Source organism: Tamandua tetradactyla, chromosome 2 (assembly GCF_023851605.1).
Source record: "Tamandua tetradactyla isolate mTamTet1 chromosome 2, mTamTet1.pri, whole genome shotgun sequence".
Lineage (NCBI taxonomy): Eukaryota > Metazoa > Chordata > Mammalia > Pilosa > Myrmecophagidae > Tamandua > Tamandua tetradactyla.
In genome coordinates this window covers 180781635-180798799 of record NC_135328.1, presented here as the reverse complement: position 1 = coordinate 180798799, position 17165 = coordinate 180781635, and the positions used below count along the sequence as shown (strand labels likewise).

The following is a 17165-nucleotide window of genomic DNA, read 5'->3' as shown; positions in this document are numbered from 1 at the left end:
TATTCAACAAATATTTATTTAGCATCCATCTCACATGAAAATCTGAAGATACAGAATAAGAAACAGCTCATAGTCTTGGAGAGCTCACAGTCCAGTGGTGGGGACAGGCACAGTAAGTGGTAAGTGCACCTTGTAATAAAAATTAAAATAAAATGTGGCAAGAGCAATGGTAGAGAAATTCACAGGGTGTTATTAAAGGGAAGGAGTCACAGAAGGCATACTGGGGGAAAGGATGTCTGAGCAGTGTCTTCCAGCTATGAATGATAAGGAACATTTGATACACAAGTTCCAGTTCAGGAAAAATTAAAATGAGTGACATAAAAATTCTTAGTCAAAATTAAATTGATTTATAAATTCCTGTGGAACAAACATAATACATTCTGTTTAAACATTATAACAATACATTATAACAATTTGGATTACCCACTTTATTGGATTAGGTAAAAAAGCTCAGTAGGAAACTTGGCACTAGTTTTTCACTGCTAAAATGTTGCCATCTGGGCATATTTGAAATGCTGACAGGTAAGTAGGCTGCCTGGGGTCTAGTGGCCAGGGTTTTACATCACTGCCATAGAGGATTTGTCAGGAGAAGGGAAGGGCAGTTTAAATAGGGGAACAGCATGAACGAAGATGCATGAAAAATAGCGTGATGGGGGGAATAACATGAGTTCAGCTGGGAGTAAAGGAGGGAAAGGCAAGAAAGACAACCACAGGCCAGCAGAAGTCTGATCACATAAGGTCATGTGTTCATACTAAGGTCCTTGTAGGGCTTTATCCTGAGAACAGCAGGGAGCCACTGAGGGTTGTTCAGCATGGGGAGGTCATTGTCACTTTGGTGGCCAATGAGGATGGGTGGGCAGGAAAGAGTGTCCTTTCTTGCTCTGTCCTTCAGCCCCAGCCCCCTCTTTTCCTGAGGCTCATGGCTCCCATGTAGTCCCCACTACCCTTAAGCTCTCAGGTACGGAGTGGGAGTACAAAGATTGGCACTCAGGGGGAGAAGCTGTCCCTGCTACCCACCGTCCCTAGCCCCACAGCCCCAGGCTGAATGTAATTGTCCTCGATGAAGCCATCATCATCCTCATCTTCACCCACCTCCAGGTGGTCCCTCTTTCCTGCCCCAGGCAGCCGGCGGTGCTGGTAGGTGGCACTGTACTGGCGGCAGAGGTGGCATTTGGCAGCAAGCGCAATGAGGAGAGAGAGAACCACGGCCCCCAGCACAACCCCTACCAGTACAGGCCATGCCCGGGCCCCAGTGCTCGACTCAGGAGACGTGGCTGATGCTGTGGGGAGCATCGAGGGCTCCACAGTGGCTGCAGAGAAAGGGACAGCATTACAGATGGGGTGCCAGAGGGAGCTCCCTGGGGAAACTGAAAAAAAGTGGGGTCATGGTGTCTTCCCCAATCCTAGAATCTATGGGGAGTCCACCCCCCTCCTCAACCACCTCCCAATGTCACTCACTTTGGTTTGCCTCACTCATGGAGGGGCCTGAAGATACAGGTGAGCCTTGCACTCTGCCAGAAAGAGCCCCAGCTCCAAGGAGAACCCCAATGCTAGGCAGTCCAGGGCACAGAGTCCTGGAAAATACACATACACATGGATGTCAGGGTGGCTGCAGGGCACACACTCCAGGTCACGATCACAGCCACATTAGGTCCCTGCAGAGACTGGGCTATAACCAGGTCTCCACAGGAGAGAAACGAGCCGAGTATACAGTAATGGGCCCTTTGTAAGGGAAAAATATAAAAGAAAGAAAGCCTATGACTTATTGATCACTAATTTCTATTTGGGCACTAGGCCAAGTACACACAAAACCCTGTGATGTGGGTATAAACATTAGTCCCATTTTATAGATGGGGCTCAGAGAGGTGAAAACAACCAGAGTCACAGGATTTGAACCCAGCGCTCTAGTGTCAGAGTCCAGATCCGAGTCTGCAACACTGCTTGGCAGGCCAAGGATGGAAGATGGATGTCCTGGCTCCCAGAGGCTGGAAAATACCAGTTGCTTAGAGCTAACCAGCCAGAGTTGAACCCACCCATGAAAGATAATGCAAGTCCCCACCCAGGGCTGGGGTCCCAGACACAGCCAGACTAGCCCTGATCCCTCTGCTCCTGAAGTCACTGCTACCCAACCTCTACCCTCAGCCCTTCAATCAAATCCCTTGTCCATTCACCTCTGCTCACAGGGGGCCCATGCTCTGCCCCCAGAGGGAGGCTGTAATCAGGAAGTAGCCAGACAATGATCCTTATCTGGATGAGAATCACCAGGGTTGGAAAACATCAAGAGGAGGAACACCTGAATTAGAAACATTATCTGGAGGAGTACATACACTGGAGGAGTACGTGGGGGGAGGAACACCTGAATCTGGTGAGTATTTAGAAGAAAAGCACCTAGGTTAGGGAAGTACCTGGAGGAAGAACAGCTAGGCTGGAGAATATCTGCAGGTAGAGCACCTGAATCCGAGGAGTACCTGGAGGAGGAGTATCTAGGCTAGGACAGTACCTAGGAGAGCAACTCGTAGGTTAGGGAAGTACTTTGACATATTCTGTAGTACCCTAATGTTTCTGTAATTTCCCAACCCCAACCTACCATTAAGCCCTATTAATTTTTCCTCTAAATACCCCTGGAATGAATATAGCCCCATCTTCTACCCCAGTGCCACTGCCCTAGTACAAGCCACCATCATCTTTTACCTTAACTCTTGAAATAATCTCCTAAATTGGTTGGTCTCTTTCCACCTCTAGACCTCTCCCCAGAGTGATGGGTCTAAAGCCCAAATCTGATCCTATCACTCTTAAAATCCTTTAAGAGCTCCCCTGCCCTTCAGTGCTGGACACAGGTACCTCAGTATATGTCCTTGAAGGCCTCACAGTCCAGCCCATGGCCCTCAGGCCAAACTTCTTTTCCTCCGGTTTCCTCCCCCAGCCTCCAGACACACAGACCCACCCCCACCCCCACCCTCAACCACCCATCCTATTTCCCTCCATCCCCACCTCATTTTTTTGAGTCCCCCTCTCTCAGGGCCAAAGCAGATCACACCTGCCTATGAGGTTAAACCAGGACTCTCCTGGGGGACTCGCTTCACTGCCTTGTCCAGTCAACTACAGGCAGAATTGGCCGTTGACTAGACGGGCAGCTACCTGAGGCAAGGACTGGGCTGTCCTGGCCCTGGCAAAGGGCTTGGCACTTGGCTGCTCACTGTATGTTTGTGAGGTGAGCAAGGGGCCAGGAGAGTGAATGAGTGAATATATTCGGGAGGGGGAGGGGGAGGAGGGGGAGGGGGAAGTGGAGCACAGTAGGAAGGAGAGGTAAATCATTCATTTATTCATTCATTCATTGAGTGCTTCTCATAAGCTGTGCCCTAGGTACTAGGTCCTCAAAAAATAAGAATTTGTGTCACTGAAACTAATTGGGTTGCATTTGATGTATCTATGATTTTACCTCCATACTGTTCCTCCCTCCTCTGTTCCTGTGACTTCTTATCAAGGGCACGCATGCACGCACGCGCGCGCGTGCACACACACACACAAACACACACACTAACCCTCCAAGGGCACATATACATCCCAAAAAACCTTAGAATTTACACCACTCACTGACCTACACTCCACACACACACACACACACACACACACACACACAGGCTGTCACCCCACCCCCTCCGGTCACATTTTCCTCCGCAAACACACACACCCCCTGATCTTCGCAGATATGCATCCCACCCTGATTTTAACTTATTTCCTGCCCCTCCCAGGCCGCCCCAACCCCCACCCCCGCCCCCGGGATCCGTGTAGAATCTGTGTGCCCCCTGCCCAGGCCCCCCCCATTTATTCCCTCTCTGCTCCCCACCTGCAGATACTGTGTACGGTCCGTGGAGGAAGCTTCCGGTTGGGGAGGGCAGAGCCTACACAGGTGGGCGGGCCGGAGCTGCCGCTTGACTCACCTGAGGAGGCAGCAGGCGGGACTGAAGCTGCAAGGTGAGCGCAGAGGGCTGGGCAGCAGGCAACGCCCCCAACGGGGCGGAGCTAATTCTACATCTTCCTGGGCTATTGCTGAGAACCTTATGGATACTGGCCTCACCCCTACCCCTGTGCTGGGTGGGTTGCTGTAGCTGGGATTCAGAGAGGGGTCCAGCCGTGCCCTGAAGGAGCAGACCCCTCAACTAGCTGCTGCTCAGGCTGGTGGCCTGGATAAGAAAGTGAATTTCCGGTCATGGGTACAAAGTCCTGAGTTGAAGAGGATCTTTGCAGGCCTCTGAAAGCCGGAAACCGAGGGGAGGAGGAGGGCATTCTTGCCTCCACCCAAGCAAGGCCACAGGGACCAAGGACACACCAGAACTGCCTGCAAAAGTATGAGTAAGCGGGGGGTGGAAGGTTAGTTCAGTGGTCGATTTCTCGCCTGCCTTGAGGGAGACCTAGCTTCGATTCCTGTCCATGCACTTGCCAAAACAAACACAGATTCAACAAACGGCTCTGCAATAACGAGATACTCACATGGAAAAAGAATGAAATGTGACCTCTGCCATAGAGCCCCCTCCCCCCACATACACACAAAGTATGCACAAGCCTGGGTGTGTGTTTTAACTGGAGATAGGAGGTTCAAGCCTTCATCAGGATCGCAAAGATCCTGGGACGCTCTCGGTGAGGCTCTGAACCTCTCCCCAGGTGCTCTCTGATCTCATTCTACCTTAACCTCCATCCCAGCGCCTCCCAGTCCTTCTAGTCCGACTTCAAAAGTAACCTTCTGGGCGCCCTTCCCCGATCCCCACAAGCCCCGCCTCCTCTGTGGGTGCCTCCATTGCAGCCCTTCTTCATTATCTTGCAAATTATTTCTTCAGGTTGGGTCTTCCCCTTTAGCCCCGGAGCTTTTCCAGGGTGGGGGTCACGTTTTGACAGTCTTTGGTTCCTGGCATCTAGCACAAGGCCGGCTCTCAAAAATCCAAGGGAAGAAAGCTGTCTCGAGCTAAAGCTTGCAGGCACAGGAAATCACTGAAACTGACTCCGAACGGCTGGAGTAAGAGCCGCGGGCAGGACTGCAGGGCAGGCATGGAAGAAATGCAGCTGCAAAGTGGAAGGCGGTTCATAGGAGACCTTGAATATCTGATGGAGTCCGTGCTTCTACCCTTCCCACCTCTCCCAGCCCTCCCACCCCATCTGGCACCTCTATGCCTTCACACTCAACGCTTCAGCCACCCCATGTGGCTGTTTTCTGTTCCTGGAACCCACTGTGCTCTCTCTCATCGCCAAGTTTCTGCATAAGCAGTTCTTCTTTTTCTGAGACCCCTGCTTTTCCGCTCTCTCTTCTCTCCCCTCCCCAGCCTCCCATCTCCGTATTCACGATCGGCCTGCCTAATTACTCTTTCTAGGCTGATTCATCATTCATATCCCAGCTTCGGTGTCTCTTTCTCTAGACTAGCCTCACCCGATGCTCACTGGTCTGGGTAAGGGTCCTTCCCCCAGCCTCCCACCGCCAGTCCTCTGTGCTTGGTACCCCGCAGACCGCAGCCCCTCTCCTGCATAGCTGTGACTGCACAGTGTTGTGATTTTCTCTTGATTTGGCAGATCTCCTATGTACCCATAAACTCCGAGGGTATGTCTGCACCTGCCTTGTTCCCCATCATATCCCCAATATCTAAAATGGCAACAATGAATACTTCTGAAGGGGCACCAAGGACCCAAGGAAGATTTGGGGATTTTGCTTTATTTTTGAAATGAAGAAATTCTAGGACTCAGCAGATATTGAACACCTACCACATACCAGGCACTCTGCCTGTTCTGCTTTGTTTTGGTTTTAGTTGAGTTAAAATCTAAATAACAAAATTCACCATTTTAACTATTTTTAAATGTGCAATTCAGTGGCATTTAATATACTCACAATATCGCGCTCTATCTAGTTTCAAAACATGTTCATCTCCCCTAAAGGATACCTAGTCCCATTAATCAGTCCCTCCTATTTCCTCCACCCCTCACCCACTCCCAGCCCCCAGCAACCACTAATCTACTTTCTGTCCCTATTCTGGACATTTCATATAAATGGAATCATACTAGCACTGATGTTTTTTGTGAACTATTTCATTTAAACCTCATAACCATACTCTGAGATAGGAATTAATTATCCTCTTCACAGATGACCAAAAAAAATGAGGTTGTGAGAAGGTAATTTACATGAAGTCCCACAGAAGAAAACAAGCAAAGGGTCTACGCATCTATCAGACAGTCTACGAAGTGATGAATGTTTATCAAATGGCCACCACAGGGCCACCTCCAGCCCTTCTGGCACACACTGAAAATTAGTACAAGGCAATCTGCCTGGATGCCCCCACAGCTTGCCTTGGCAAGCAGAGGGTAGGCTGGATATCAGCTCCCACCAGCTCCTCAGCCAGGCTCTGGTGCAGTAAACAATCTCCCCTAACCTTCCATGGCAGCTCTGGTCTCCATGTGGAAGGTTTTGTGCTAGCAGCTAGGGACACTGCCACCATAACGCTTTCTTTGGTGGGAAAGGCAGACAATACACAAGTAAAGAAATATGATTATTTCAAATAATGGTGAGTGCTTTGTAGAAAGCAACATAGCTTCATGAACAAGATAGGGAGTCATGGGGGGAGGGTTTGCTACTCTGGGTTAAATAGTCAGAAGTGGTCTTACAGAAGAGTGGACATCTGAGCTGAGATCTGAATAAAAGTGAGACAGCATCAAGTCATTATGTGGAGGAAAGGTGTTCCAGGAACAGTGAACAGAGCAAGGACAAATTTCGGTGAGGCAGGAGCATGGCTGGCTTATTCGAGTAACAGCAGGGAGATTGGCTGAATGGAATACAGTGAGTTGAGAGGAAATTGTGGGTGCCGAATCAGAGGGGCAGCTCCCATGGGGTCTCTTAGGGTTTTCCCTCCGCAGAGGGGAAGCCACTGATGGTTGGAGTAGAAGACTGATCTTCATTGCATTTTAAAGGGATCCTTTTGGCAGGGTTTGAGAAAAAGGGAATCAAGGGTAGCTCCAAGTTTCTGCCCAAGCAACTGGAAGGATGAGTTGTCATATACTGAAATGGGAAAGACGCCAGAGGGAAAGGTTTGGGAGAGTTTTGGGAGGGAAATCAGGAAGTCACATGTGATGCATTAAATATGAGATGCCTGTGAGACATCCAAGTTGGATACTAAATAGGCTGTATCACAAATTGGAATGCAGCTGAGGGTGAGGACTAGAAATATAAATTTGAGAATCATCAAAATGTGAACAATTTATAAAGCCAAGCTGAGTGAGATTCTTGAGTAGTGTAGAGAGAGAAGGATAAGAACTGAGCACTGGAGCATACTGGGACTAGAGGGCAGGCAGGTGAGAAGCAGGAAATGAGACAGCTAATGTAGTAGGAGGGAAACACATGAGAGACATGTCCTGAAGGGCAGAAGAAGAAAGAGTTTCAAGGGCAAGGGCTGGGTCAGCTACGTCAAATGCTGCTGATAGGTCAACCAAGATGTTGACTGAGAATTGAGCTTTGAAATTGGCTATGTGGAGGTCACTGATGACCTTGACAAGAGCAGTTTCACTGATGTGTTGGAGACAAAAGCTCAACTGGAGTGCTGCATAAGTATGGGAAGTGGAGATGACTCCTGCAAGGAATTTTGCTATAAAAGGAACAGAGAAAAGGGGGAGATGCTGGAAAGGGGGTGTGGGATTAAGGGAGGATTACTTTTTCTTGTGTTTTTTAGGATAGGAGCTATTAAACCATGTGTAAATGCTAGTCAGAATGATTCAGGAGAGAGGAAATTGGTGACACAAAAGACAGGGGGAAGGGGCAATGCAAGCCTGCAGGCCTTGCGGAATCGAGAGGGGATGGAGTCTAGCGCATAAGTGAAGGGTGACCTTGGATAGGAGCAGGGAAAATCCATCTGAGTAACAGGAGGAAGGTGACAGGTATGGTAAAAGGCATTTAGGACTTTGGTAGGAGCCTAATGAAGTTTTCTTCTGATAGCTTCCATTTTTCTAGAGAAATAGGAAGCATTGTCATCAGCTGAGGGTAAAGAGTGGGTAGAGGGTGCTGGGATTTGAGGAGACAAAAGGCGTGTATTCATCATCTCAGAGCATGGGAGCGAGAATGGACCAGGGCCAAGAAGCATCAAGACCCACTTGGGGTGAGTGGGCATGAATTTAGTGAGGTTGGTTAGCATGGCTAAGTGTTTTTGTTTTTCAGTAACTGTATGTGCACAGGTGGGGAGAAGATGGAGAGATGGATTTAACCAGGATTGGGGATTTGACAGGCAAATATGATCAAGCAAGAAAGGGCCAAGCTGCTGAGGGTATAAGCAATGGAAATGGTTATAATGATGGACCATGGAGTCTGGGATGAGTTAAGAAGGAAGTGAGCCAGGGAAGGGTTTGGAGAATACTGAAAAAGTGGTAGGACCAATAAACTGTAGGAGCTAGTGAAGTAAAAAAAGACTGCTGCTGTATTAGAGAGAAGTTGGAAAGATAGGAGGTGGTAGGTAGACGATGGGATATTGAAATTGAGGTTACACGAGGAATGCAGCAGTTCTTAATAAAGACAAGCTCTAGGATATAATGCATGGAGTGTCCTGAAATAGGGTCCACAGACCTATGGTGACTTTACAATTATTTAAAGTGTGTGATTTATTCAATCTTTTGAATCAGAGGTCTAACAATAACACTTGAAAAGCTCTATTAATAAATGACAGGGCTGGGATTTGAACTCAGGTCTTCTAACTCTAGGTTCAGCATCTTTTCAGTTATACCCAGTGATCTAGTCTGTGAGCTGCCGGAATGTGTATACCAGAAATGGAATGCCTTTTAAAAAGGGGAATTGATTAAGTTGCAAGTTTACATGTTCTAAGACTATAGAAATGTCCAATCTAAGGCACCCAGGGAAAGATACCTTAGTTCAAGAAGGCTGATGGGGCAGGCCACAGTGGCTCAGCAGGCAAGAATGCTCGCCTGCTATGCTAGAGGACCCGGGTTCGATTCCTGGTGCCTGCCCATGTTAAAAAAAAAAAAAAAAGAAGGCCAATGATGTTCAAGGCTTCTCTCTCAATTGGGAAGGCACATGGCAAACATGGAGATGTCTGCTAGCTTTCTCTTCAGGCTTTTTCTTTCCTGAAACTACCCGGGGACGTTTTCCTTCTTCATCAACAAAGGTCTCTGGCTGCTTGGGCTCTAAAGCCCTTTCTAAAATGGTTCCCTCGTAAAGGCTTCAGTAAGCAACCCCACCTTGAATGGGTGGAGACACATCTCCATGGAAACCATCTAATCAAAAATAACCACCCACAACTGGGTGGACCACATCTCCATGGATAATCAAAAAACTCCCACTTAGCAACATTGAATGAGGATCAAAGGATATAGCTTTTCCGTGGTACACCACAGACTCAAACCGACACACCCAGCTACGTCCCTTTGCTCTTTAGAGTAAAGTAAGGTATTTGATTCCTCATTCACTTGGAGTGACAACACTTTCAAAGATTTTGCTATATTTCCCTAAGGAAATTCAGGGTGCTGCTACCAGAAAAACGGGAGCTAGATGCTGACCAAGCAAAAGAACTTGATGCCTGAGCCACCTACCCTGCACCCACTCCCTTCTCCATGTGACAGGACTTCTAACCTCTCTGTGGAAGGCAGGACTTCTAACTAGGAATCTTAGCCTTGGCATAATTGAAGACCCCATTTAAGAAGCTGATGAGAAGAGGAAAATGGACAAGCACCCCGAGATACAAACTCACAGGCCTGGCACGAATAGATGAGAAGAGGAAAATGGACAAGCACCTCGAGATACAAACTCACAGGCCTGGCTCAATAAAAATGTGTGGGATGAATGAATGAATAGAATTCCAAAGGGCTCACCTGCTCCCTACAAGTTCAGAACTGAGCTTAATCCTTTCCTCTCTGTGTGCAGGAACACCTGCTCTATTATAAAGAGATGTCCCTTTTAACACAAAGAGATCATCTCCTTTTTTGCAAGCCCCAGGAGAGAGGCTCCCCATCTTCCATCTTCTGGTCACTTACAGCCCCCTAGAAATGGAATCAGCACCGACTTAAGGCTACATTTGCACTCTTCCTCCATTCAAACAACACACGTTTCTAATAGATTTGCCTTGCCCCAGCAATATCACCCTTTCCCAACTACCAGTTTGCCACTGCTGACCTCCTGGACACACCTCAGCATTCAGAACATACCAAACGGTCCCACCAAGGACTGAACTTAAAGATTTCTGAAAATGAGTCCCCTGACACAATCATCACTGAGAAGTCAAAGCTCACTGAGATAGTCTCACAGAATATGTCCTCAGCAGAGCTTTCCAAGAGACCTGAGATTAGGGAAACATTTTTGAGATGGTTGCTTCTAGGTTTTCATCCCTTTTTCAATGGAGATGAGCCTGTCTATGACAATGGTATTCCATGAAGCAGAGAGAGAATTTACCTAGTCTCTTACATCCCCAACCATGCCACCCTGAAAATCCAGTATAACTACCTCATATGGTAATTATAGTAATTATATCCAAAACCTGGGTATATGGGAAAATTTCTTCCCATGCCATCAGTTCCATCTTGCCACATCAGATATATAAAAAATTAGGTATTACATGCTCAGAGTGTAGTCTGTAGAGCTACCAGTGTGTGGTTATAATTGATCATCTCTAGGGTTATCAGTTCTAGGAGGAGCAAAGTGCAGCAGACTCAGTAGGATCTACCATGCCCTCTGCTGAGGGGTATCATGTCCATGCAAGTGGGTGGAGGTGGTAGACCAGTAGCACACAGCTGCCCTACCATGCTGCCTCTTCCCAGGCTGCATGCCCAGGCCCCATGCAACAAGAATAGTCCTCTCTCTTGTGTCCTTGCTTTCTCATGGAGCCTTTTTAGAAAGGAGGAAAGTTTGTGCCCACCCAGACCCCACAAGTGTTGGGGCAGCTCGAGTGAAAATCCTCAGGTGGCAGACACCATTTAAGCCCGGGAGAAGATGTCTCTCCCCACAGGGACAGGAAGCTCAAACTGCATGTTGTTGCAATAGCGCACATACACTGACTCCCCGGTCAGAACAAGCATCCATCCCTTCCTCAGGGTGGGGGCAAGGATGGAGCTGGCAAAGCACCAATATATTTTCAGGAAAAAATGGTTAAGAAAAAAATGGGAGTAGGGGCACTGCCATCAAATGTTTCCTTATCATCCCTTTCACCCAGAATGAACCATGGAGCTAATAGACTTGTGTCGTCACTACTTTTTATCTTCAAACCAACCTTAAAATTAGATTGAGGGGAGTAAGGGTAGTTCAGTGGTAGAATTCCATGCAGGAGGCCCAGGTTCGATTCCCAGCCCATGCACTTCCCCAAAACAAACAAATAAACAAACAAACAAACAAACAAAAAAGAAAAAACAGACAAAAATTTAAAAAATAGTGCTGCAATAACAGGATATTCACATGGAAAAAGAATGAAATGTAACCCCAGTCATACAGCATACAAAAAGAAAAGATTGAAAGCCAAGCAGAGTGTGAGCAGTTGTTGGGGTGGGCACCGCGGCCAGGACCACCACCATCCAGGCAGTGAAGCGCGAGATCCAGGTTCTACAGGAGCAGGCTGATGATGCAGAGGGGTGAGCCGAGAGCCTCCAATGGGAAGTGGAGGAAGAAAGGCGGGCCCAGAAACAGGCTGAGGCCGAGGTGGCCTCCTTGAACTGTTGGATCAGCTGGTTGAAGAGGAGCTGGACAGTGCTCAGGAGCGCCTGCCCACTGCCCAACAAATGCTGGAGGAAACAGAGAAAGCTGATGAGAGAGAGAGAAGTATGAAAGTTATTGAAAACCAAGCTTTAAAAGATGGAACTCCAGGAAATCCAATGCAAAGAAGATAAGCACATCGCAGAAGAGGCAGACCGAAAGTAGGAGGAGATGGCTTGTAAGTTGGTGATTATTGAAGGGGACTTGAAACTCACTGAGGAATGAGCTGAGCTGGCAGAGTCCCATTGCCAAGAGAAGGATGAGCAGATCAGATGGATGGACAAGAGCCTTAAGTGTCTGAGTGCTGCTGAAGAAAAGTGCTCTCAAAAAGAAGGCAAGTATAAAGAAGAGATAAAGATTCTTACTGCTAAACTCAAGGAGGTAGAGACCCGTGCCGAGTTTGCAGAGAGATTGCTAGCCAGGCTGAAAAAAACAATTGATGATTTGGAAGATAAACTGAAACGCACCAAAGAGGAGCACCTCTATACACAAGGAATGTGAACCAGGCTCTGCTTGACCTGAGTGTTATGTAGAGTGTCGCAGTCCCGCCCTGCCACTGCTCCTCCCTTCAAAACTGACTCTGCCTCATTAAAAGATGCTCAACTTCCCTGGCTATTAGGGAAGTGCAAATCAAAACCACAATGAGATATCATCTCACACCCACCAGAATGGCCATTATCAATAAAACAGAAAATGACAAGTGCTGGAGAGGATGTGGAGAAAGAGGCACACTTATCCACTGTTGGTGGGAATGTCAAATGGTGCAACCACTGTGGAAGGCAGTTTGGCAGTTCCTCAGGAAGCTAAGTATAGAATTGCCACATGACCTGGCAATACCATTGCTCCGTATCTACTCAGAGAACATGAGGGCAAGGACACAAATGGACATTTGCACACCAATGTTTATAGCAGCATTATTTACAATTGCCAAGAGATGGAAACAGTCCAAATGTCCACCAACAGAGAAGTGGCTAAATAAGCTGTGGTATATACATACGATGGAATATTACGCAGCTGTAAGAAAGAATAAAGTCATGAAGCATGTAATAACATGGATGGAACTTGAGGACATTATGCTGAGTGAGATTAGTCAGAAACAAAAGAACAAATACCGTATGGTCTAACTGATATGAACTAACATTAATGAATGAACTTGGAGAATTTCAGTTAAGAACAGAGGCCATCAGCAGTTAGAAATAGGGTAGATATTGGGTAATTGGAGCTGAAGGGATACAGATTGTGCAATAGGACTGATTGTAAAAACTCAGAAGTGGATAGCACAATACTACCTGATTGTTGCACAATAATGTTAGTATACTCAATGAAGCTGAATGTGAGAATGATAGAGGGAGGTGGCCTGGAGGCACAAATGAAACCAGAAGGAAAAATAGACGATAAAGACTGAAACAGTGTAATCTAGGAATACCTAGAGTGTGTAATTATAGTGACTAAATGTACAAATTAAAAAATTTTTTTGCATGAGGAAGAACAAAGGACTGTCAATATTGCAGGGTGTTGTGAATAGATGGCAATTCATATTTTAACTTTAACTTATGGGTGAAACTAAAGCAAAAAAATGTTTATTTGGTACAAAATTTCTATTTTGACTAGTGCATTTCCTAATATAACTTATGTGGACAGTTTAATTGAACACCATAAATACACGGAACTTTGAATAGGGCATGAGATTTTGTAGGTTTGTCCAGAGTGATGCCCCGATAAATCCCAGAGTGATCTGAACAGTGAATAAAAAAGTATTTGCAAAGTCCTCTTGGGATAACGGTGAGAAAGGGGGAAAATTCAACTTCCCCAAGTGGAGAATTCTTCTTGTAAGCAGTGGGGACAACCAAAGCAATAGGCCAAGCCCTCAATCTTGGGGTTTGTTCATATGAAACGTATCCCCGCAAAGTACAGACTAAACCTACTTAAAATTAGGCCTAAGAGTCACCCCCAAAGAACCTCTTTTGTGTTCAGATGTGACCTGTCTCTCTCTCAGCCAACTGTGTTTGAAATCTCTCAGCCACTGACACTTTATCTTGTCTCATTTCTCTCTTCCCCCTTTTGGTCAAGAAGGCTTCCTCAGTCCCTTGATGCTGAGTTCCAGCTCATTCTAGGATTTCAAACAGAGTCAAGAGGTTATCCTGGAGGTTATTCTTAGAAAGCATATAGACATCACCTCTTTAGTTAAGGTATATTGGAGAGTCTGTAGGGAAGTGCCTGAAAATGTAGAGCTGTGTTCCAGTAGCTATGTTTCTTGAAGATGGTTGTATAATGATACAGCTTTCACAATGTGACTGTGCAATTGTGAAAACCTTGTGCCTGATGCAGCTTTTATCTACGGTATGGACAGATGAGTAAAACATATGGATTAAAAATAAATAAATAACAAGGGGAACAAATGTTAAAATAAATTTAGTAGGCTGAAATGCTAGTGATCAATGAAAGGCAGTGGTAAGGGGTATAGAAAAAAAATAGGGGAAACAAAGCCTAAAATATATTGGGTAGATGGAATTGCTAGCAGTCAATGGGAGGGAGGGGTAAGGGGCATGGTATGTGTGAGTTTTTTTCTTTTTATTTCTTTTTCTAAATTGATGCAAATATTCTAAGAAATGATCATGGTACTGAATATACAACTATGTGATGATATTGTGAGTTATTGATTATATACCAAGAATAGAATGCTCAGATGTTAAGAATGTTCATGTGTGTATGTTTAAAAATAATAATAATAAATTAAAAAAAAGAAAGAGAGAACTTGCCCTAAGGGGGGAAAAAGAAGTGATCAAATTAATGTGGTAGGACCCCTTTGTCTTGTCCTCTGTGCTGGTTTGAAAGGATGTATGTACACTTGGAAAGCCATGTTTTAATCAAATCCCATTTCATAAAAGCAGAATAATCCTTATTCAATACTGTATGTTTGAAACTGTAATTAGATCATCTCCCTGGAGATGTGATTTATTCAAGAATGGTTGTTAAACTGGATTAGGTAATGACATGTCTCCACTCATTTGGGTGGGTCTTGATAAGTTTCTGGAGTCCTGTAAAAGAGGAAACATTTTGGAGAATGAGATTCAGAGAGAGCAGAGCAGAACAATGCAGCCACAAGAAGCAGAGAGTCCATGAATGAATCAGAGACCTTTAGAGATGAAGAAGGAAAACATCTCCCAGGGAGCTTCATTGAAACTGGAAGCCAGGAGAAGAAGCTAGCAGATGAAGCCGTGTCTGCCATGTGCCCTTCCATCTGAAAGAGAAGCCCTGACTGTGTTCGCCATGTGCCGTCTCACTTGAGAGAGAAACCCTAAACTTCATCGGCCTTCTTGAACCAAGGTATCTTTCCCTGGATGCCTTTGATTGGACATTTCTATAGACTTGTTGAATTTGGGACATTTTCTCAGCCTTAGAACTGTAAACTAGAAATTTATTAAATTCTCCTTTTTAAAAGCCATTCCGTTTTTGGTATATTGCATTCTGGCAACTAGCAAACTAGAACAGATTTTGGTACCGGAGAGTGGGGTGCTGCCACAGCAGTTTGCAAATACCAAACATGTTGGAATGGCTTTTTAAATGGATAAGGGGAAGATTCTGGAAGAGTAGTGAAAAGTTTAATAGAGAAGGCCAAGAGTGCTTTGAAGAGACTATTGGTAGAAATGTAAACTGTAAAACTACCTGTGATGAAGCTGTAGACAGAAATGAGGCATGTATTATTTCAGACTGGAGGGAAGGTGAGCTTTGTTTTAAAATGGCAGATAATCTTGCAAAATTGACTAGTGGCTTTGGGTGGGAGGCAGATTTTAAAAGCCAAGAACTTAGATATTTAGCAGAAGAGATCTCCAAATTAAATGTCAAAAGTGCAGCCTGGTTTCTCCTCACAGCTTATAGTGAAATGTGACAGGACAAAGATAAGCTGAAAACTGAACTCTTGAGTACAGAGAAACCAGAAATTGATGTCCTAGAAAATTCTGGGCCTCCAGAAAGGGAGACTGCAGAGAATAGTGCCCTGAGTGAGGATTTAACCAAATGTGGAACCAGTCAGCCATTTCAGAGAAAGCCAGGATCAGACATGGAGTTATCCAGGAAGGATTTCTGGAAACTCCTTATGTCTGATGGGCATAATCCAAAACTACTGCATAGAAAGCCAATGAGAGTGCTGTGGGACCTGTATAAACAGAGCTGCTGCCAGTTTGGACTGAGGGGTTCAGAGAAGGGACACATTGGGGGGGAAATAACTTCAGAGGCAAAACCGTGGAGACTGAGGTCTGAAGTCAAGAAGCCTCGGGCCAGGAGAGCGGACCCATCCAAGCCAGTGGAGAGGGTGAGTTTGCCCGAAAGGCAGAAGATGGGCCTTCCACCTGGTTGCAGTGGAAGAGTCATACCGCCTCAGGACTTGGAGAGGGTGATGCACATTTCTTGGGGTTTGGGGAGAGCCTGGCTGCCACCACATGGAGGGGTTGAGTGTGTGACCCAAAGATGGCAGAGAACCCGGGTGCAGCCCCGATGCTTGGAGAGGGTGGAGCCGAGAAAAAGGTGGTCTCCCCAGTGTCCCCCAAGGTTGCATTCCAAGAGAGGAAGGCCTCTGTGTAAGCCCTTGGAAAGGGTGGTACTGCCACTTTCAGAAGCCCCGAAGATAAATGACTCTTAGACTTTGAAATCTAATGGACTTTGCCCTGCGGGTTTTCAAAACTGTATGGGTCCAGTGACCCCTGTGTTCTTTCCTCCCTATGGAAATACGTGTATGTATCCCATGAATGTTCCTCTGTATGTTGGCAGCAAATAATTTGTTCTGAGTTTCACAGGTACAGAGCCAGAGGATAATTTTGCCTTAGAACAGACCATACCTGTAACTAATTTTAATAGGAGTTTGTACTGTTTCTAACTTTGTATTTCATTTGTATTGCTACTGAAACAGTTTAAGGATTTCTGATATTGTGATGGAACTAATGTATTTTGTATATGGGAAAAACATGTCTTTTTTAGGGTCCAGAGGGTGGAGTATGCTGGTTTGAAAGGATGTATGTACCCTTAGAAAGCCATGTTTAATCAAAATCCCATTTCATAAAGGCAGAATAATCCCTATTCAATATTGTATATTTGAAACTGTAATCAGATCATCTCCCTGGAGATGTGATTTATTCAAGAGTGGTTGTTAAACTGGATTAGGTAACGACATGTCTCCACCCATTTGGGTGGGTCTTGATAAGTTTCTGGAGTCCTATAAAAGAGGAAACATTTTGGAAAATGAAAGAGATTCAGAGAGAGCAGAGCAGAACAATGCAGCCACGAGAAGCAGAGTCCATGAGCCAGAGATCTTTAGAGATGAAGAAGGAAAATGTCTCCCGGGGAGCTTCGTGGAAATTGGAAGCCAGGAGAGAAAGCTAGCAGATGACGCCATGTCTGCCATGTGCTCTTCCATCTGAGAGAGAAGCCCTGACTCTGTTCGCCATGTGCCTTCTCACTT

The 17165-nt window shown here is 45.9% G+C and overlaps 1 protein-coding gene and 1 pseudogene across 4 annotated transcripts; one reads left to right on the top strand and one right to left on the bottom strand.

Annotated features, from left to right (window-relative positions):
• C2H1orf210 (chromosome 2 C1orf210 homolog) lies at nucleotides 1-4245 on the bottom strand. Of its 4 annotated transcripts, XM_077136923.1 has the most exons (4): nucleotides 3848-3893; nucleotides 2406-2500; nucleotides 1459-1574; nucleotides 1-1310 (listed from the first exon to the last, which is right to left on the bottom strand). In XM_077136923.1, exons 3-4 carry the CDS (start codon nucleotides 1475-1477, stop codon nucleotides 988-990), a joined length of 342 nt encoding a protein of 113 aa, XP_076993038.1. In that variant the 5' UTR covers nucleotides 1478-1574; nucleotides 2406-2500; nucleotides 3848-3893; the 3' UTR covers nucleotides 1-987. The 4 variants fall into 4 exon arrangements, with proteins under 4 accessions (XP_076993038.1, XP_076993047.1, XP_076993029.1 ...); XM_077136932.1 differs by lacking the exons at nucleotides 2406-2500; nucleotides 3848-3893 and adding an exon at nucleotides 3942-4245; XM_077136914.1 differs by lacking the exon at nucleotides 2406-2500 and having other exon boundaries at nucleotides 3848-3953.
• Nucleotides 4246-11576: 7331 nt separating this feature from the next.
• On the top strand, nucleotides 11577-12243 carry LOC143663257 (tropomyosin-like; annotated as a pseudogene).
• Nucleotides 12244-17165: the final 4922 nt, after the last annotated feature.